Source organism: Bombina bombina, chromosome 6, assembly GCF_027579735.1.
Source record: "Bombina bombina isolate aBomBom1 chromosome 6, aBomBom1.pri, whole genome shotgun sequence".
Lineage (NCBI taxonomy): Eukaryota > Metazoa > Chordata > Amphibia > Anura > Bombinatoridae > Bombina > Bombina bombina.
The window spans coordinates 7660585-7685649 of NC_069504.1; the positions used below are offsets into that span (position 1 = coordinate 7660585).

At 39.2% G+C, this 25065-nt stretch overlaps 1 protein-coding gene across 1 annotated transcript in view; it reads left to right on the forward strand.

Annotated features, from left to right (window-relative positions):
- Positions 1–25065, forward strand: part of SHANK3 (SH3 and multiple ankyrin repeat domains 3) — a 565241-nt gene that overhangs the window by 306179 nt on the left and 233997 nt on the right. Inside the window, exon 9 of the mRNA XM_053716301.1 lies at positions 15819–15943. Coding sequence (XP_053572276.1) covers positions 15819–15943 — 125 coding nt within the window. The remainder of the gene's footprint in view (positions 1–15818; positions 15944–25065) is intronic.

Genomic DNA, 25065 nt, shown 5'->3' on the forward strand with positions numbered 1-25065 from the left:
TGTATAGACTGTACCAGCAGTGTATAGACTGTACCAGCAGTGTATAGAGGTCACACAGCAGTGTATAGACTGTACCAGCAGTGTATAGACTGTACCAGCAGTGTATAGACTGTACCAGCAGTGTATAGAGGTCACACAGCAGTGTATAGACTGTACCAGCAGTGTATAGAGGTCACACAGCAGTGTATAGACTGTACCAGCAGTGTATAGAGGTCACACAGCAGTGTATAGACTGTACCAGCAGTGTATAGAGGTCACACAGCAGTGTATAGACTGTACCAGCAGTGTATAGAGGTCACACAGCAGTGTATAGACTGTACCAGCAGTGTATAGACTGTACCAGCAGTGTATAGTCTGTACCAGCAGTGTATAGACTGTACCAGCAGTGTATAGAGGTCACACAGCAGTGTATAGACTGTACCAGCAGTGTATAGAGGTCACACAGCAGTGTATAGAGGTCACACAGCAGTGTATAGACTGTACCAGCAGTGTATAGAGGTCACACAGCAGTGTATAGACTGTACCAGCAGTGTATAGAGGTCACACAGCAGTGTATAGAGGTCACACAGCAGTGTATAGACTGTACCAGCAGTGTATAGACTGTACCAGCAGTGTATAGAGGTCACACAGTAGTGTATAGACTGTACCAGCAGTGTATAGAGGTCACACAGCAGTGTATAGACTGTACCAGTAGTGTATAGACTGTACCAGCAGTGTATAGAGGTCACACAGCAGTGTATAGTCTGTACCAGCAGTGTATAGACTGTACCAGCAGTGTATAGAGGTCACACAGCAGTGTATAGACTGTACCAGCAGTGTATAGAGTCACACAGCAGGTATAGACTGTACCAGCAGTGTATAGAGGTCACACAGCAGTGTATAGACTGTACCAGCAGTGTATAGAGGTCACACAGCAGTGTATAGAGGTCACACAGCAGTGTATAGACTGTACCAGCAGTGTATAGAGGTCACACAGCAGTGTATAGACTGTACCAGCAGTGTATAGAGGTCACACAGCAGTGTATAGAGGTCACACAGCAGTGTATAGACTGTACCAGCAGTGTATAGACTGTACCAGCAGTGTATAGACTGTACCAGCAGTGTATAGAGGTCACACAGCAGTGTATAGACTGTACCAGCAGTGTATAGAGGTCACACAGCAGTGTATAGACTGTACCAGCAGTGTATAGAGGTCACACAGCAGTGTATAGACCTGTACCAGCAGTGCATAGACTGTACCAGCAGTGTATAGAGGTCACACAGCAGTGTATAGACTGTACCAGCAGTGTATAGCTGTACCAGCAGTGTATAGAGGTCACACAGCAGTGTATAGACTGTACCAGCAGTGTATAGAGGTCACACAGCAGTGTATAGAGGTCACACAGCAGTGTATAGACTGTACCAGCAGTGTATAGAGTTCACACAGCAGTGTATAGACTGTACCAGCAGTGTATAGAGGTCACACAGCAGTGTATAGACTGTACCAGCAGTGTATAGAGGTCCACCAGCAGTGTATAGAGGTCACACAGCAGTGTATAGAGGGGTCACACAGCAGTGTATAGACTGTACCAGCAGTGTATAGACTGTACCAGCAGTGTATAGACTGTACCAGCAGTGTATAGGGTCCCACAGCCAGTGTATAGAATGTACCAGCAGTGTATAGACTGTACCAGCAGTGTATAGAGGTCACACAGCAGTGTATAGACTGTACCAGCAGTGTATAGGAGGTCACACAGCAGTGTATAGACTGTACCAGCAGTGTATAGAGTTCACAACAGCAGTGTATAGACTGTACCAGCAGTGTATAGACTGTACCAGCAGTGTATAGACTGTACCAGCAGTGTATAGACTGTACCAGCAGTGTATAGAGTCACACAGCAGTGTATAGACATTGTACCAGCAGTGTATAGAGGTCACACAGCAGTGTATAGACTGTACCAGCAGTGTATAGAGGTCACACAGCAGTGTATAGACAGTACCAGCAGTGCTTCGACGTGTACCAGCAGTGTATAGACTGTTCCGCAGTGTTTAGAGGTCACACAGCAGTGTATAGTCTGTAACAGCAGTGTATAGACTGACCAGCAGTGTATAGACTGTACCAGCAGTGTATAGACGTACCAGCAGTGTATAGACTGTAACCAGCAGTGTATAGAGTCACACAGTAGTGTCAATATAAACTTGTAACCACAGTGTATAGACTGTACCAGCAGTGTATAGACTGTACCAGCAGTGTAAGTAGACTGTCACCAGCAGTGTATAGACTGTAACCAGCAGTGTATAGACTGTACCAGCAGTGTATAGATGTCACACAGCAGTGTATAGACTGTACCAGCAGTGTATAGACTGTACCAGCAGTGTATAGACTGTACCACACAGCAGTGTATAGACTGTACCAGCAGTGTATAGAGGTCCACGGACCAGCAGTGTATAGACTGTACACAGCAGTGTATAGACTGTACCCAGCAGTGTATAGACTGTACCAGCAGTGTATAGAAGGTCACACAGTAGTGTATAGACTGTACCAGCAGTGTATAGACTGTACCAGCAGTGTATAGACTGTACCAGCAGTGTATAGACTGTACCAGCAGTGTATAGTCTGTACCAGCAGTGTAATAGTCTGTACCAGCAGTGTATAGTCTGTACCAGCAGTGTATAGACTGTACCAGCAGTGTATAGAGGTCACACAGCAGTGTATAGACTGTACCAGCAGTGTATAGAGGTCACACAGCAGTGTATAGACTGTACCAGCAGTGTATAGAGGTCACACAGCAGTGTATAGACTGTACCAGCAGTGTATAGACTGTACCAGCAGTGTATAGTCTGTACCAGCAGTGTATAGACTGTACCAGCAGTGTATAGACTGTACCAGCAGTGTATAGAGGTCACACAGCAGTTTATAGACTGTACCAGCAGTGTATAGAGGTCACACAGCAGTGTATAGAGGTCACACAGCAGTGTATAGACTGTACCAGCAGTGTATAGAGGTCACCAGCAGTGTATAGACTGTACCAGCAGTGTATAGAGGTCACACAGCAGTGTATAGAGGTCACACAGCAGTGTATAGACTGTACCAGCAGTGTATAGACTGTACCAGCAGTGTATAGAGGTCACACAGTAGTGTATAGACTGTACCAGCAGTGTATAGAGGTCACACAGCAGTGTATAGACTGTACCAGTAGTGTATAGACTGTACCAGCAGTGTATAGAGGTCACACAGCAGTGTATAGTCTGTACCAGCAGTGTATAGACTGTACCAGCAGTGTATAGAGGTCACACAGCAGTGTATAGACTGTACCAGCAGTGTATAGAGGTCACACAGCAGTGTATAGACTGTACCAGCAGTGTATAGAGGTCACACAGCAGTGTATAGACTGTACCAGCAGTGTATAGAGGTCACACAGCAGTGTATAGAGGTCACACAGCAGTGTATAGAGGTCACACAGCAGTGTATAGACTGTACCAGCAGTGTATAGACTGTACCAGCAGTGTATAGACTGTACCAGCAGTGTATAGAGGTCACACAGCAGTGTATAGACTGTACCAGCAGTGTATAGAGGTCACACAGCAGTGTATAGAGGTCACACAGCAGTGTATAGACTGTACCAGCAGTGTATAGAGGTCACACAGCAGTGTATAGAGGTCACAACAGCAGTGTATAGAGGTCACACAGCAGTGTATAGACTGTTACCAAGCAGTGTATAGAGGTCACACAGCAGTGTATAGAGCCTCACACAGCAGTGTATAGACTGTACAAGCATGTGTATAGAGGTCTCAAACAGCAGTGTAAAAGAGGTCACACAGCAGTGTATAGACTGTACCAGCAGTGTTAGGACTGTTACCAGCAGTGGTATAGAGGTCACACAGCGGCGAGTGTATAGACTGTACCACGCAGTGTATAGAGGTGTCACGACAGCAGTGTATAGACTGTACCAGCAGTGTATAGAGGTCACACACGCAGTGTATAGTCCTGTACCAGCAGTGTATAGAGGTCACACAGCAGTTGTATAGTCTGTACCAGCAGTGTATAGAGGGTCACACAGCAGTGTATAGACTGTACCAGCAGTGTATAGACTGTACCAGCAGTGTATAGTCTGTACCAGCAGTGTATAGAGGTCACACAGCAGTGTATAGTCTGTACCAGCAGTGTATAGAAGGTCACCAGCAGTGTATAGTCTGTACCAGCAGTGTATAGAGGTCACACAGCAGTGTATAGACTGTACCAGCAGTGTATAGACTGTACCAGCAGTGTATAGAGGTCACACAGCAGTGTATAGACTGTACCAGCAGTGTATAGACTGTACCAGCAGTGTATAGACTGTACCAGCAGTGTATAGAGGTCACACAGCAGTGTATAGACTGTACCAGCAGTGTATAGACTGTACCAGCAGTGTATAGTCTGTACCAGCAGTGTATAGACTGGTACCAGCAGTGTATAGACTGTACCAGCAGTGTATAGAGGTCACACAGCAGTTTTATAGACTGTACCAGCAGTGTAATAGAGGTCACACAGCAGTGTATAGAGGTCACACAGCAGTGTATAGACTGTACCAGCAGTGTATAGAGGGTCACACAGCAGTGTATAGATCTGTACCAGCAGTGTATAGAGGTCACACAGCAGTGTATAGAGGTCACACAGCAGTGTATAGACTGTAACCAGCAGTGTATAGACTGTACCAGCAGTGTATAGAGGTCACACAGTAGTGTATAGACTGTACCAGCAGTGTATAGAGGTCACAGCAGCAGGGTATAGACTGTACCAGTAGTGTATAGACTGTACCAGCAGTGTATAGAGGTCACACAGCAGTGTATAGTCTGTACCAGCAGTGTATAGAGGTCACACAGCAGTGTATAGACTGTACCAGCAGTGTATAGACTGTACCAGCAGTGTATAGAGGTTCACACAGCAGTGTATAGACTGTTACCAGCAGTGTATAGAGGTCACACAGCAGTGAATAGAGGGCCACACAGCAGTGTATATACTTACCAAGCTAGTTGTATAGTAGGGTCACACAGCAGTGTATAGACTGTTACCAGCAGTGGTAAGAGGTAACACAGTCAGTGTATAGAGGTCACACAGCAGTGTATAGACTGTGTACCAGTCAAGTGTATAGACCTGTACCAGCATTGTATAGGACTGTACACAGCAGGTGTATAGGAGGTCACACAGCAGTGTATAGACTGTACCAGCAGTGTATAGAGGTCACATCAGCAGTGTAGAGACTGTACCTAGCAGTGTATAGAGGTCAACTCAGCAGTGGGTATAGACTGTACCAGCAGTGCATAGACTGTACCAGCAGTGTATAGAGGTCACAACAGCAGTGTATAGACTGTACCAAGCAGTGTATAGGCTGTACCAGCAGTGTTATAGAGGTCACACAGCAGGTGTATAGTAGACTGGACCCAGCAGTGTATAGAGGTCACACAGCAGTGTATAGAGGTCACACAGCAGTGTATAGACTGTACCAGCAGTGTATAGAGTTCACACAGCAGTGTATAGACTGTACCAGCAGTGTATAGAGGTCACACAGCAGTGTATAGACTGTACCAGCAGTGTATAGAGGTCACACAGCAGTGTATAGAGGTCACACAGCAGTGTATAGAGGTCACACAGCAGTGTATAGACTGTACCAGCAGTGTATAGACTGTACCAGCAGTGTATAGGCTGTACCAGCAGTGTATAGAGGTCACACAGCAGTGTATAGACCTGTACCAGCAGTGTATAGACTGTAACCAGCAGTGTATAGAGGTCACACAGCAGTGTATAGACTGTACCAGCAGTGTATAGAGGTCACACAGCAGTGTATAGTCTGAAACAGCAGTGTATAGAGGTCACACAGCAGTGTATAGACTGTACCAGCAGTGTATAGACTGTACCAGCAGTGTATAGACTGTGCCAGCAGTGTATAGACTGTGCCAGCAGTGTATAGAGGTCACACAGCAGTGTATAGACTGTACCAGCAGTGTATAGAGGTCACACAGCAGTGTATAGACTGTACCAGCAGTGTATAGAGGTCACACAGCAGTGTATAGACTGTACCAGCAGTGTATAGACTGTACCAGCAGTGTATAGAGGTCACACAGCAGTGTATAGAGGTCACACAGCAGTGTATAGACTGTACCAGCAGTGTATAGAGGTCACACAGCAGTGTTTAGAGGTCACACCGCAGTGTATAGACTGTACCAGCAGTGTATAGACTGTACCAGCAGTGTATAGAGGTCACACAGCAGTGTATAGACTGTACCAGCAGTTTATAGAGGTCACACAGCAGTGTTTAGAGGTCACACAGCAGTGTATAGACTGTACCAGCAGTGTATAGAGGTCACACAGCAGTGTATAGACTGTACCAGCAGTGTATAGAGGTCACACAGCAGTGTATAGACTGTACCAGCAGTGTATAGTCTGTACCAGCAGTGTATAGAGGTCACACAGCAGTGTATAGACTGTACCAGCAGTGTATAGACTGTACCAGCAGTGTATAGAGGTCACACAGCAGTGTATAGACTGTACCAGCAGAGTGTAGACTGTACCAGCAGTGTATAGAGGTCACACAGCAGTGTATAGAGGTCACACAGCAGTGTATAGACTGTACCAGCAGTGTATAGAGGTCACACAGCAGTGTATAGACTGTACCAGCAGTGTATAGAGGTCACACAGCAGTGTATAGACTGTACCAGCAGTGTATAGAGGTCACACAGCAGTGTATAGACTGTACCAGCAGTGTATAGAGGTCACACAGCAGTGTATAGAGGTCACACAGCAGTGTATAGACTGTACCAGCAGTGTATAGAGGTCACACAGCAGTGTATAGACTGTACCAGCAGTGTATAGAGGTCACACAGCAGTGTATAGACTGTACCAGTAGTGTATAGACTGTACCAGTAGTGTATAGAGGTCACACAGCAGTGTATAGACTGTACCAGTAGTGTATAGACTGTACCAGCAGTGTATAGAGGTCACACAGCAGTGTATAGACTGTACCAGCAGTGTATAGAGGTCACACAGCAGTGTATAGACTGTACCAGCAGTGTATAGACTGTACCAGCAGTGTATAGAGGTCACACAGCAGTGTATAGACTGTACCAGCAGTGTATAGAGGTCACACAGCAGTGTATAGACTGTACCAGCAGTGTATAGAGGTCACACAGCAGTGTATAGACTGTACCAGCAGTGTATAGACTGTACCAGCAGTGTATAGTCTGTACCAGCAGTGTATAGAGGTCACACAGCAGTGTATAGTCTGTACCAGCAGTGTATAGAGGTCACCAGCAGTGTATAGTCTGTACCAGCAGTGTATAGAGGTCACACAGCAGTGTATAGACTGTACCAGCAGTGTATAGACTGTACCAGCAGTGTATAGAGGTCACACAGCAGTGTATAGACTGTACCAGCAGTGTATAGACTGTACCAGCAGTGTATAGACTGTACCAGCAGTGTATAGAGGTCACACAGCAGTGTATAGACTGTACCAGCAGTGTTATAAGAGGTCACACAGCAGTGTATAGACTGTACCAGCAGTGTATAGAGGTCACACAGGCAGTGTATAGACTGTACCAGCAGTGTATAGAGGTCACACAGCAGTGTATAGACTGTACCAGCAGTGTATAGAGGTCACACAGCAGTGTATAGACTGTACCAGCCAGTGTATAGACTGTACCAGCAGTGTATAGTCTGTACCAGCAGTGTATAGACCTGTACCAGCAGTGTATAGACTGTACCAGCAGTGTATAGAGGTCACACAGCAGTTTATACGACTGTACCAGCAGTGTATAGAGGTCACACAGCAGTGTATAGAGGTCACACAGCAGTGTATAGACTGTACCAGCAGTGTATAGAGGTCACACAGCAGTGTATAGACTGTACCAGCAGTGTATAGAGTCAAACAGCAGTGTATAGAGGTCACACAGCAGTGTATAGACTTTTACCCAGCAGTGTATAGACTGTACCAGCAGTGTATAGAGGTCACACAGTAGTGTATAGACTGTACCAGCAGTGTATAGAGGTCACACAGCAGTGTATAGACTGTACCAGTAGTGTATAGACTGTACCAGCAGTGTATAGAGGTCACACAGCAGTGTATAGTCTGTACCAGCAGTGTATAGACTGTACCAGCAGTGTATAGAGGTCACACAGCAGTGTATAGACTGTACCAGCAGTGTATAGAGGTCACACAGCAGTGTATAGACTGTACCAGCAGTGTATAGAGGTCACACAGCAGTGTATAGACTGTACCAGCAGTGCATAGACTGTACCAGCAGTGTATAGAGGTCACACAGCAGTGTATAGAGGTCACACAGCAGTGTATAGACTGTACCAGCAGTGTATAGAGGTCACACAGCAGTGTATAGACTGTACACAGCAGTGTATAGAGGTCACACAGCAGTGTATAGACTGTACCAGCAGTGTATAGAGGTCACACAGCAGTGTATAGAGGTCACACAGCAGTGTATAGACTGTACCAGCAGTGTATAGAAGGTCTACACATGCAGTGTATAAGAGGTCACTACAGCAGATGTAATGACCTGACCATCAGGGTGTATAGACATGTACAAGCAGTTTGGGAAGTGTATAGAGGTCACACAGCAGTGTATAGACTGTACCAGCAGTTGTATAGAGGTCACACAGCAGTGGAATAGACTGTACCAGCAGTGTATTAGGAGGTCACACAGCAGTGTATAGTTCTGTACCCAGCAGTGTAGTAGAGGTCACACAGCAAGTGTATACGTTCTGTACTCAGCAGTGTATAGAGGTCACACAGCAGGTTGTATAAGACTGTTACCTAGGCAGTGTATAGACCTTGTACCAGCAGTGTATAGTCTGTACCAGCAGTGTATAGAGGTCACCACAGCAGTGTATAGTCTGTACCAGCAGTGTATAGAGGTCTCACAGCAGTGTATAGTCTGTACCATGCAGTGTATAGAGGTCACACAGCAGTGTATAGGGGACTGTACCAGCAGTGTATTAGACTGTACCAGCAGTGTATAGAGGGTCCACACAGCAGTGTATAGAGCTGTACCAGCAGTGTATAGACTGTACCAGCAGTGTATAGACTGTACCAGCAGTGTATAGAGGTCACACAGCAGTGTATAGACTGTACCCAGCAGTGTATAGACTGTACCAGCAGTGTATAGTCTGTACCAGCAGTGTATAGACTGTACCCAGCAGTGTATAGACTGTACCAGCAGTGTATAGAGGTCACACAGCAGTTTATAGACTGTACCAGCAGTGTATAGAGGTCACACAGCAGTGTATAGAGGTCACACAGCAGTGTATAGACTGTACCAGCAGTGTATAGAGGTCACACAGCAGTGTATAGACTGTACCAGCAGTGTATAGAGGTCACACAGCAGTGTATAGAGGTCACACAGCAGTGTATAGAGTTCACAAAGCAGTGTATAGACTGTACCAGCAGTGTATAGAGGTCACACAGTAGTGTATAGACTGTACCAGCAGTGTATAGAGGTCACACAGCAGTGTATAGACTGTACCAGTAGTGTATAGACTGTACCAGCAGTGTATAGAGGTCACACAGCAGTGTATAGTCTGTACCAGCAGTGTATAGAGGTCACACAGCAGTGTATAGACTGTACCAGCAGTGTATAGACTGTACCAGCAGTGTATAGAGGTCACACAGCAGTGTATAGACTGTACCAGCAGTGTATAGAGGTCACACAGCAGTGTATAGAGGTCACACAGCAGTGTATAGACTGTACCAGCAGTGTATAGAGGTCACACAGCAGTGTATAGACTGTACCAGCAGTGTATAGAGGTCACACAGCAGTGTATAGAGGTCACACAGCAGTGTATAGACTGTACCAGCAGTGTATAGACTGTACCAGCAGTGTATAGACTGTACCAGCAGTGTATAGAGGTCACACAGCAGTGTATAGACTGTACCAGCAGTGTATAGAGGTCACACAGCAGTGTATAGACTGTACCAGCAGTGTATAGAGGTCACACAGCAGTGTATAGACTGTACCAGCAGTGCATAGACTGTACCAGCAGTGTATAGAGGTCACACAGCAGTGTATAGACTGTACCAGCAGTGTATAGGCTGTACCAGCAGTGTATAGAGGTCACACAGCAGTGTATAGACTGTACCAGCAGTGTATAGAGGTCACACAGCAGTGTATAGAGGTCACACAGCAGTGTATAGACTGTACCAGCAGTGTATAGAGTTCACACAGCAGTGTATAGACTGTACCAGCAGTGTATAGAGGTCACACAGCAGTGTATAGACTGTACCAGCAGTGTATAGAGGTCACACAGCAGTGTATAGAGGTCACACAGCAGTGTATAGAGGTCACACAGCAGTGTATAGACTGTACCAGCAGTGTATAGACTGTACCAGCAGTGTATAGACTGTACCAGCAGTGTATAGAGGTCACACAGCAGTGTATAGACTGTACCAGCAGTGTATAGACTGTAACAGCAGTGTATAGAGGTCACACAGCAGTGTATAGACTGTACCAGCAGTGTATAGAGGTCACACAGCAGTGTATAGAGGTCACACAGCAGTGTATAGAGGTCACACAGCAGTGTATAGACTGTACCAGCAGTGTATAGACTGTACCAGCAGTGTATAGACTGTACCAGCAGTGTATAGACTGTGCCAGCAGTGTATAGACTGTGCCAGCAGTGTATAGAGGTCACACAGCAGTGTATAGACTGTACCAGCAGTGTATAGAGGTCCACTACAGCAGTGTATAGACTGTACCAGCAGTGTATAGAGGTCACACAGCAGTGTATAGACTGTACCAGCAGTGTATAGACTGTACCAGCATGTATAGGAGGTCACACAGGCAGTGTATAAGAGGTCACCACAGCAGTGTATAGACTGTACCAGCAGTGTATAGAGGTCACACAGCAGTGTTTAGAGGTCACACCGCAGTGTATAGACTGTACCAGCAGTGTATAGACTGTACCAGCAGTGTATAGAGGTCACACAGCAGTGTATAGACTGTACCAGCAGTTTATAGAGGTCACACAGCAGTGTTTAGAGGTCACACAGCAGTGTATAGACTGTACCAGCAGTGTATAGAGGTCACACAGCAGTGTATAGACTGTACCAGCAGTGTATAGAGGTCACACAGCAGTGTATAGACTGTACCAGCAGTGTATAGTCTGTACCAGCAGTGTATAGAGGTCACACAGCAGTGTATAGACTGTACCAGCAGTGTATAGACTGAACCAGCAGTGTATAGAGGTCACACAGCAGTGTATAGACTGTACCAGCAGAGTGTAGACTGTACCAGCAGTGTATAGAGGTCACACAGCAGTGTATAGAGGTCACACAGCAGTGTATAGACTGTACCAGCAGTGTATAGAGGTCACACAGCAGTGTATAGGACTGTACAGCAGTGTATAGAGGTCACACAGCAGTGTATAGACTGTACCAGCAGTGTATAGAGGTCACACAGCAGTGTATAGACTGTACCAGCAGTGTATAGAGGTCACACAAGCAGTGTATAGAGGTCACACAGCAGTGTATAGACTGTACCAGCAGTGTATAGAGGTCACACAGCAGTGTATAGACTGTACCAGCAGTGTATAGAGGTCACACAGCAGTGTATAGACTGTACCAGTAGTGTATAGACTGTACCAGTAGTGTATAGAGGTCACACAGCAGTGTATAGACTGTACCAGTAGTGTATAGACTGTACCAGCAGTGTATAGAGGTCACACAGCAGTGTATAGACTGTACCAGCAGTGTATAGAGGTCACACAGCAGTGTATAGACTGTACCAGCAGTGTATAGACTGTACCAGCAGTGTATAGAGGTCACACAGCAGTGTATAGACTGTACCAGCAGTGTATAGAGGTCACACAGCAGTGTATAGACTGTACCAGCAGTGTATAGAGGTCACACAGCAGTGTATAGACTGTACCAGCAGTGTATACAGACCACACTACAGATTGTCAATTCACCTGTAAATAAACGGCACACGCTCAGGTCAGCTGTAAATAAACAGCACACGCTCAGGTTACCTGTAAATAAACAGCACACACTCAGGTTACCTGTAAATAAACAGCACATGCTCAGGTCACCTGTAAATAAACAGCACACGCTCAGGTCACCTGTAAATAAACAGCACACGCTCAGGTCAGCTGTTAATAAACAGCACACGCTCAGGTCACCTGTAAATAAACAGCACACGCTCAGGTTATCTGTAAATAAACAGCACACGCTCAGGTTACCTGTAAATAAACAACACACGCTCAGGTTACCTGTAAATAAACAGCACACGCTCAGGTTACCTGTAAATAAACAGCACACGCTCAGGTCAGCTGTAAATAAACAGCACACGCTCAGGTTACCTGTAAATAAACAACACACGCTCAGGTTACCTGTAAATAAACAGCACATGCTCAGGTCACCTGTAAATAAACAGCACATGCTCAGGTCAGCTGTAAATAAACAGCGCAAGCTCAGGTTACCTGTAAATAAACAGCAAACGCTCAGGTCACCTGTAAATAAACAGCACACGCTCAGGTCACCTGTAAATAAACAGCACACGCTCAGGTCAGCTGTAAATAAACAGCGCACGCTCAGGTCACCTGTAAATAAACAGCACACACTCAGGTTATCTGTAAATAAACAGCACACGCTCAGGTTATCTGTAAATAAACAGCACACACTCAGGTTATCTGTAAATAAACAGCACACGCTCAGGTACCTGTAAATAAACAGCACACGCTCAGGTTATCTGTAAATAAACAGCACACAGTCAGGTCACCTGTAAATAAACAGCACACGCTCAGGTCACCTGTAAATAAACAGCACACGCTCAGGTCACCTGTAAATAAACAGCACACGCTCAGGTCAGCTGTAAATAAACAGCGCACGCTCAGGTCACCTGTAAATAAACAGCACACACTCAGGTCACCTGTAAATAAACAGCACACACTCAGGTTATCTGTAAATAAACAGCACACACTCAGGTTATCTGTAAATAAACAGCACACGCTCAGGTACCTGTAAATAAACAGCACACGCTCAGGTTATCTGTAAATAAACAGCACACAGTCAGGTCACCTGTAAATAAACAGCACACGCTCAGGTCACCTGTAAATAAACAGCACACGCTCAGGTCACCTGTAAATAAACAGCAAACGCTCAGGTCACCTGTAAATAAACAGCACACGCTCAGGTCACCTGTAAATAAACAGCAGACGTTCAGGTTACCTGTAAATAAACAGCACACGCTCAGGTCACCTGTAAATAAAGAGCAAACGCTCAGGTCACCTGTAAATAAACAGCACACGCTCAGGTCAGCTGTAAATAAACAGCGCACGCTCAGGTCACCTGTAAATAAACAGCAAACGCTCAGGTCACCTGTAAATAAACAGCACACGCTCAGGTCAGCTGTAAATAAACAGCGCACGCTCAGGTCACCTGTAAATAAACAGCACACGCTCAGGTTATCTGTAAATAAACAGCACACGCTCAGGTACCTGTAAATAAACAGCACACGCTCAGGTTATCTGTAAATAAACAGCACACAGTCAGGTCACCTGTAAATAAACAGCACACGCTCAGGTCACCTGTAAATAAACAGCACACCCTCAGGTCACCTGTAAATAAACAGCACACGCTCAGGTCAGCTGTTAATAAACAGCACACACTCAGGTCACCTGTAAATAAACAGCACACGCTCAGGTCACCTGTAAATAAACAGCACACGCTCAGGTCAGCTGTAAATAAACAGCACACGCTCAGGTCACCTGTAAATAAACAGCACACGCTCAGGTACCTGTAAATAAACAGCACACGCTCAGGTCACCTGTAAATAAACAGCACACGCTCAGGTTACCTGTAAATAAACAGCACACACTCAGGTCACCTGTAAATAAACAGCACACGCTCAGGTCACCTGTAAATAAACAGCACACGCTCAGGTCACCTGTAAATAAACAGCACACGCTCAGGTCACCTGTAAATAAACAGCACACGCTCAGGTCACCTGTAAATAAACAGCAAACGCTCAGGTCACCTGTAAATAAACAGCACACGCTCAGGTCACCTGTAAATAAACAGCACACGCTCAGGTACCTGTAAATAAACAGCACACGCTCAGGTTATCTGTAAATAAACAGCACACAGTGAGGTCACCTGTAAATAAACAGCACACGCTCAGGTCACCTGTAAATAAACAGCACACGCTCAGGTCAGCTGTTAATAAACAGCACACGCTCAGGTCACCTGTAAATAACAGCACACGCTCAGGTCACCTGTAAATAAACAGCACACGCTCAGGTCACCTGTAAATAAACAGCACACGCTCAGGTCACCTGTAAATAAACAGCACACGCTCAGGTCACCTGTAAATAAACAGCACACGCTCAGGTCACCTGTAAATAAACAGCACACAGTCAGGTCACCTGTAAATAAACAGCACACGCTCAGGTTACCTGTAAATAAACAGCACACACTCAGGTCACCTGTAAATAAACAGCACATGCTCAGTTATCTGTAAATCACCTGTAAATAAACAGCACACGCTCAGGTTATCTGTAAATAAACAGCACACGCTCAGGTCACCTGTAAATAAACAGCACACGCTCAGGTCACCTGTAAATAAACAGCACACGCTCAGGTCACCTGTAAATAAACAGCACACGCTCAGGTCACCTGTAAATAAACAGCACACGCTCAGGTCACCTGTAAATAAACAGCACACGCTCAGGTTACCTGTAAATAAACAGCACACGCTCAGGTCACCTGTAAATAAACAGCACACGCTCAGGTCACCTGTAAATAAACAGCACATGCTCAGTTATCTGTAAATAAACAGCACACGCTCAGGTTACCTGTAAATAAACAGCACACGCTCAGGTCACCTGTAAATAAACAGCACACGCTCAGGTCACCTGTAAATAAACAGCACATGCTCAGTTATCTGTAAATCACCTGTAAATAAACAGCACACGCTCAGGTTATCTGTAAATAAACAGCACACTCTCAGGTCACCTGTAAATAAACAGCACACGCTCAGGTCACCTGTAAATAAACAGCACACGCTCAGGTCACCTGTAAATAAACAGCACACGCTCAGGTCACCTGTAAATAAACAGCACACGCTCAGGTCACCTGTAAATAAACAGCACACGCTCAGGTTACCTGTAAATAAACAGCACACGCTCAGGTCACCTGTAAATAAACAGCACATGCTCAGTTATCTGTAAATCACCTGTAAATAAACAGCACATGCTCAGTTATCTGTAAATCACCTGTAAATAAACAGCATCCCCGCTCAGTTCACAGATCTGCTTAGTCGATCACAGATAAAGGTGACAAGTGCAATTAACCATCTTGCTATAGTTTCTAAGCAATAAGTAGCTGGTTGTTAAGTGTAACTCTTCCCCCCCCTTTCATTTCTCACCTAATATTCAGTTTATTGTGTAAACTTGGTGATAAACTGAAGATGATATCACTTGTCAGCAGACCGAACCGTTTATAACATTTTGCGTATAAGCTTTAACATTGGCTGTTACCTTAGGCTACGTATGTGTCACTCCCATCCTACCTAATGCCCAACTGAAAGGTTTTATGCAGCTGTGTGTGAGGATTTGTGACAGTACCTCATCAGATGATTAGTAGCAGTAGGTGCCAGAGATGGGTGGGTTCCTCCAGGGCTATAAGTATATTACATTTAAACTGCTCTTGGTAATAATTGTAATCATTGCTTATTGTCTTTTTTACCCATAAGACCTTAGTACCAGGGTGGCACAGTATGACATGATGTTGCCATCTCTCCTGTTAGTTCCATTGTACCAGCACTGCAGATTCCTTATTCTAAAAGCCTCAATCGTTTTACAGCAGAGACACCAATTGAGGAGTTCACACCAACACCAGCGTTTCCTGCTCTGCAGTATCTGGAGTCTGTGGATGTTGATGGTGTTGCATGGAGGGCTGGTCTTCGAACAGGAGACTTCCTCATAGAGGTGAGCAGCGCCTGCCCAATAAGGTTAGAGGTGAGCAGCGTCTGCCCAATAAGGTTAGAGGTGAGCAGCGCCTGCCCAATAAGGTTAAAGGTGAGCAGCGCCTGCCCAATAAGGTTAAAGGTGAGCAGCGCCTGCCCAATAAGGTTTGAGGTGATAGCTCCTGTCCAATAAGGTTAGAGGTGAGCAGCGCCTGCCCAATAAGGTTAGAGGTGAGCAGCATCTGCCCAATAAGGTTAGAGGTGATAGCTCCTGCCCAATAAGGTTAGAGGTGAGCAGCGCCTGCCCAATAAGGTTAGAGGTGATAGCGCCTGCCCAATAAGGTTAGAGGTGAGCAGTGCCTGCCCAATAAGGTTAGAGGTGAGCAGCGCCTGCCCAATAAGGTTTGAGGTGAGCAGCGCCTGCCCAATAAGGTTTGAGGTGATAACTCCTGCCCAATAAGGTTTGAGGTGATAGCCCCTGCCCAATAAGGTTTGAGGTGATAGCTCCTGCCCAATAAGGTTTGAGGTGATAGCCCCTGCCCAATAAGGTTAGAGGTGAGCAGCGCCTGCCCAATAAGGTTTGAGGCGATAGCCCCTGCCCAATAAGGTTTGAGGTGAGCTCACACACATTCATATAAATATGTGTGTGTACATATGTATTTACAGACATCTACTCATAAATGTATAAATACATATGTATACATATAGATAGATTTATATTTTATGTGTAGATATCTGTAAATACATATGTACATATATACACTTATAAAGACATATGTACAGTACATATATACACTTATACAGACATATGTACAGTACATATATACACACTTATAAAGACATATGTACAGTACATATATACACACACTTATAAAGACATATGTACAGTACATACACACACTTATACAGACATATGTACAGTACATATATACACACATAAAGACATATGTACAGTACATACATATACACTTATAAAGACATATGTACAGTACATATATATACACTTATACAGACATATGTACAGTACATATATACACACACTTATAAAGACATATGTACAGTACATATATACACACACTTATAAAGACATATGTACAGTACATACACACACTTATAAAGACATATGTACAGTACATATATACACACATAAAGACATATGTACAGTACATATATATACACTTATAAAGACATATGTACAGTACATATATATACACTTATACAGACATATGTACAGTACATATATACACACATAAAGACATATGTACAGTACATATATACACTTATACAGACATATGTACAGTACATATATACACACTTATAAAGACATATGTACAGTACATATATACACACTTATAAAGACATATGTACAGTACATATATACACACACTTATAAAGACATATGTACAGTACATATACACACTTATAAAGACATATGTACAGTACATATACACACACTTATAAAGACATATGTACAGTACATATATACACACTTATACAGACATATGTACAGTACATATATACACACACTTATAAAGACATATGTACAGTACATATATACACACACTTATAAAGACATATGTACAGTACATATATACACACACTTATAAAGACATATGTACAGTACATATATACACACTTATAAAGACATATGTACAGTACATATATACACACACTTATAAAGACATATGTACAGTACATATATACACACTTATAAAGACATATGTACAGTACATATATACACACTTATAAAGACATATGTACAGTACATATATACACACATAAAGACATATGTACAGTACATATATACACTTATACAGACATATGTACAGTACATATATACACACACTTATACAGACATATGTACAGTACATATATACACACACTTATAAAGACATATGTACAGTACATATATACACACACTTATAAAGACATATGTACAGTACATATATACACACTTATAAAGACATGTACAGTACATATATACACACACTTATAAAGACATATGTACAGTACATATATACACACTTATAAAGACATATGTACAGTACATATATACACACTTATAAAGACATATGTACAGTACATATATACACACACTTATAAAGACATATGTACAGTACATATATATACACACTTATAAAGACATATGTACAGTACATATATACACACACTTATAAAGACATATGTACAGTACATATATATACACACACTTATAAAGACATATGTACAGTACATATATAAACACTTATACAGACATATGTACAGTACATATATACACACACTTATACAGACATATGTACATTACATATATATACACTTATAAAGACATATGTACAGTACATATATACACACTTATAAAGACATATGTACAGTACACATATATACACTTATAAAGACATATGTACAGTACATATAAACACACTTATAAAGACATATGTACAGTACATATATATACACTTATAAAGACATATGTACAGTACATATATATACACACTTATAAAGACATATGTACAGTACATATATACACACTTATAAAGACATATGTACAGTACATATATATACACACTTATAAAGACATATGTACAGTACATATATACACACTTATAAAGACATATGTACAGTACATATATACACACTTATAAAGACATATGTACAGTACATATATATACACACTTATAAAGACATATGTACAGTACATATATATACACACGTATACAGACATATGTACAGTACATATATACACTTATACAGACATATGTACAGTACATATACACACTTATAAAGACATATGTACAGTACATATATACACACACTTATAAAGACATATGTACAGTACATATACACACTTCTAAAGACATATGTACAGTACATATACACACACTTATAAAGACATATGTACAGTACATATATACACACACTTATAAAGACATATGTACAGTACATATATACACACACTTATAAAGACATATGTACAGTACATATATACACACTTATAAAGACATATGTACAGTACATATATACACACTTATAAAGACATATGTACAGTACATATACACACTTCTAAAGACATATGTACAGTACATATATACACACACTTATAAAGACATATGTACAGTACATATATACACACACTTATAAAGACATATGTACAGTACATATATACACACTTATACAGACATATGTACAGTACATATATACACACTTATAAAGACATATGTACAGTACATATACACACTTCTAAAGACATATGTACAGTACATATATACACACACTTATAAAGACATATGTGCAGTACATATATACACACTTATAAAGACATATGTACAGTACATATATACACACTTATAAAGACATATGTACAGTACATATATACACACTTATAAAGACATATGTACAGTACATATATATACACACTTATACAGACATATGTACAGTACATATATACACACTTATAAAGACATATGTACAGTACATATATACACACTTATAAAAACATATGTACAGTACATATATACACACTTATACAGACATATGTACAGTACATATATACACACACTTATAAAGACATATGTACAGTACATATATATACACTTATAAAGACATATGTACAGTACATATATACACACTTATAAAGACATATGCACAGTACATATATACACACTTATAAAGACATATGTGCAGTACATATATACACACTTATAAAGACATATGTACAGTACATATATACACACTTATAAAGACATATGTACAGTACATATATACACACACTTATAAAGACATATGTACAGTACATATATACACACTTATACAGACATATGTACAGTACATATATACACACACTTATAAAGACATATGTACAGTACATATATACACACTTATAAAGACATATGTACAGTACATATATACACACTTATAAAGACATATGTACAGTACATATATACACACTTATACAGACATATGTACAGTACATATATACACACTTATAAAGACATATGTACAGTACATATATACACACTTATAAAAAACATATGTACAGTACATATATACACACTTATACAGACATATGTACAGTACATATATACACACACTTATAAAGACATATGTACAGTACATATATATACACTTATAAAGACATATGTACAGTACATATATACACACTTATAAAGACATATGTACAGTACATATATACACACTTATAAAGACATATGTGCAGTACATATATACACACTTATAAAGACATATGTACAGTACATATATACACACTTATAAAGACATATGTACAGTACATATATACACACTTATAAAGACATATGTACAGTACATATATACACACTTATAAAGACATATGTACAGTACATATATACACACTTATAAAGACATATGTACAGTACATATATACACACTTATAAAGACATATGTACAGTACATATATATACACACTTATAAAGACATATGTACAGTACATATATACACACTTATAAAGACATATGTACAGTACATATATACACACTTATAAAGACATATGTACAGTACATATATATACACACGTATACAGACATATGTACAGTACATATATACACTTATACAGACATATGTACAGTACATATACACACTTATAAAGACATATGTACAGTACATATATACACACACTTATAAAGACATATGTACAGTACATATACACACTTCTAAAGACATATGTACAGTACATATACACACACTTATAAAGACATATGTGCAGTACATATATACACACTTATAAAGACATATGTACAGTACATATATACACACTTATAAAGACATATGTACAGTACATATATACACACTTATAAAGACATATGTACAGTACATATATATACACACTTATAAAGACATATGTACAGTACATATATACACACTTATAAAGACATATGTACAGTACATATATACACACTTATACAGACATATGTACAGTACATATATACACACTTATAAAGACATATGTACAGTACATATATACACACTTATAAAAACATATGTACAGTACATATATACACACTTATACAGACATATGTACAGTACATATATACACACACTTATAAAGACATATGTACAGTACATATATATACACTTATAAAGACATATGTACAGTACATATATACACACTTATAAAGACATATGTACAGTACATATATACACACTTATAAAGACATATGTGCAGTACATATATACACACTTATAAAGACATATGTACAGTACATATATACACACTTATAAAGACATATGTACAGTACATATATACACACTTATAAAGACATATGTACAGTACATATATACACACTTATAAAGACATATGTACAGTACATATATACACACTTATAAAGACATATGTACAGTACATATATACACACTTATACAGACATATGTACAGTACATATATACACACTTATAAAGACATATGTACAGTACATATATACACACTTATAAAGACATATGTACAGTACATATATACACACACTTATAAAGACATATGTACAGTACATATATACACACACTTATAAAGACATATGTACAGTACATATATACACACACTTATAAAGACATATGTACAGTACATATATACACACTTATACAGACATATGTACAGTACATATATACACACACTTATACAGACATATGTACAGTACATATATAAACACTTATACAGACATATGTACAGTACATATAAACACTTATACAGACATATGTACAGTACATATATATATACACTTATAAAGACATATGTACAGTACATATATACACTTATACAGACATATGTACAGTACATATATACACACACTTATAAAGACATATGTACAGTACATATATACACACTTATAAAGACATATGTACAGTACATATATATATACACACTTATAAAGACATATGTACAGTACATATATACACACTTATAAAGACATATGTACAGTACATATATATACACACTTATAAAGACATATGTACAGTACATATATACACACGTATAAAGACATATGTACAGTACATATATATACAAACTTAACAAGACATATGTACAGTACATATATACACACTTATACAGACATATGTACAGTACATATATAAACACTTATACAGACATATGTACAGTACATATATATACACGTATAAAGACATATGTACAGTACATATATATACACTTATAAAGACATATGTACAGTACATATATACACTTATACAGACATATGTACAGTACATATATACACACTTATAAAGACATATGTACAGTACATATATACACACACTTATAAAGACATATGTACAGTACATATACACACACACTTATACAGACATATGTACAGTACATATATACACACTTATAAAGACATATGTACAGTACATATACACACACTTATAAAGACATATGTACAGTACATATACACACACACTTATACAGACATATGTACAGTACATATATACACACTTATAAAGACATATGTACAGTACATATATACACACTTCTAAAGACATATGTACAGTACATATACACACACTTATAAAGACATATGTACAGTACATATACACACACACTTATACAGACATATGTACAGTACATATATACACACTTATAAAGACATATGTACAGTACATATATACACACTTATAAAGACATATGTACAGTACATATATACACACACTTATACAGACATATGTACAGTACATATATACACACTTCTAAAGACATATGTACAGTACATATACACACACTTATAAAGACATATGTACAGTACATATACACACTTATACAGACATATGTACAGTACATATATACACACTTATAAAGACATATGTACAGTACATATACACACACACTTATACAGACATATGTACAGTACATATATACACTTATACAGACATATGTACAGTACATATATACACACACTTATAAAGACATATGTACAGTACATATATACACTTATACAGACATATGTACAGTACATATATACACACACTTATAAAGACATATGTACAGTACATATATACACACTTATACAGACATATGTACAGTACATATATACACACTTATAAAGACATATGTACAGTACATATATACACACTTATAAAGACATATGTACAGTACATATATAAACACTTATACAGACATATGTACAGTACATATAAACACTTATACAGACATATGTACAGTACATATATATATACACTTATAAAGACATATGTACAGTACATATATACACTTATACAGACATATGTACAGTACATATATACACACTTATAAAGACATATGTACAGTACATATATACACACTTATACAGACATATGTACAGTACATATATACACACACTTATAAAGACATATGTACAGTACATATATACACACTTATACAGACATATGTACAGTACATATATACACACACTTATAAAGACATATGTACAGTACATATATACACTTATACAGACATATGTACAGTACATATATACACACTTATAAAGACATATGTACAGTACATATATACACTTATACAGACATATGTACAGTACATATATACACACACTTATAAAGACATATGTACAGTACATATATACACACTTATACAGACATATGTACAGTACATATATACACACACTTATACAGACATATGTACAGTACATATATAAACACTTATACAGACATATGTACAGTACATATATACACACACTTATACAGACATATGTACAGTACATATATATACACTTATAAAGACATATGTACAGTACATATATATACACTTATAAAGACATATGTACAGTACATATATATACACTTATAAAGACATATGTACAGTACATATAAACACTTATACAGACATATGTACAGTACATATATATACACTTATAAAGACATATGTACAGTACATATATATACACACTTATAAAGACATATGTACAGTACATATACACACTTATACAGACATATGTACAGTACATATATATACACTTATAAAGACATATGTACAGTACATATATATACACACTTATAAAGACATATGTACAGTACATACACACACTTATACAGAGATATGTACAGTACATATATATATACACTTATAAAGACATATGTACAGTACATATATATACACACTTATACAGACATATGTACAGTACATATATATACACTTATACAGACATATGTACAGTACATATATATACACACTTATAAAGACATATGTACAGTACATACACACACTTATACAGACATATGTACAGTACATATATATACACTTATAAAGACATATGTACAGTACATATATATACACACTTATAAAGACATATGTACAGTACATATATACACTTATAAAGACATATGTACAGTACATATATACACTTATACAGACATATGTACAGTACATATATACACACTTATAAAGACATATGTACAGTACATATATACACACTTATACAGACATATGTACAGTACATATATACACACACTTATAAAGACATATGTACAGTACATATATACACACTTATAAAGACATTTGTACAGTACATATACACACACTTATAAAGACATATGTACAGTACATATATACACACTTATACAGACATATGTACAGTACATATATACACACACTTATAAAGACATATGTACAGTACATATATACACACACTTATAAAGACATATGTACTGTACATATATACACACTTATAAAGACATATGTACAGTACATATATATACACACTTATAAAGACATATGTACAGTACATATATACACACTTATAAAGACATATGTACAGTACATATATATACACTTATAAAGACATATGTACAGTACATATATATACACACTTATAAAGACATATGTACAGTACATATACACACTTATAAAGACATATGTACAGTACATATACACACACTTATAAAGACATATGTACAGTACATATATATACACACTTATAAAGACATATGTACAGTACATATACACACACTTATACAGACATATGTACAGTACATATATACACACACTTATAAAGACATATGTACAGTACATATATACACACTTATAAAGGACATATGTACAGTACATATATACACACTTATAAAGACATATGTACAGTACATATATACACACTTATACAGACATATGTACAGTACATATATACACACTTATAA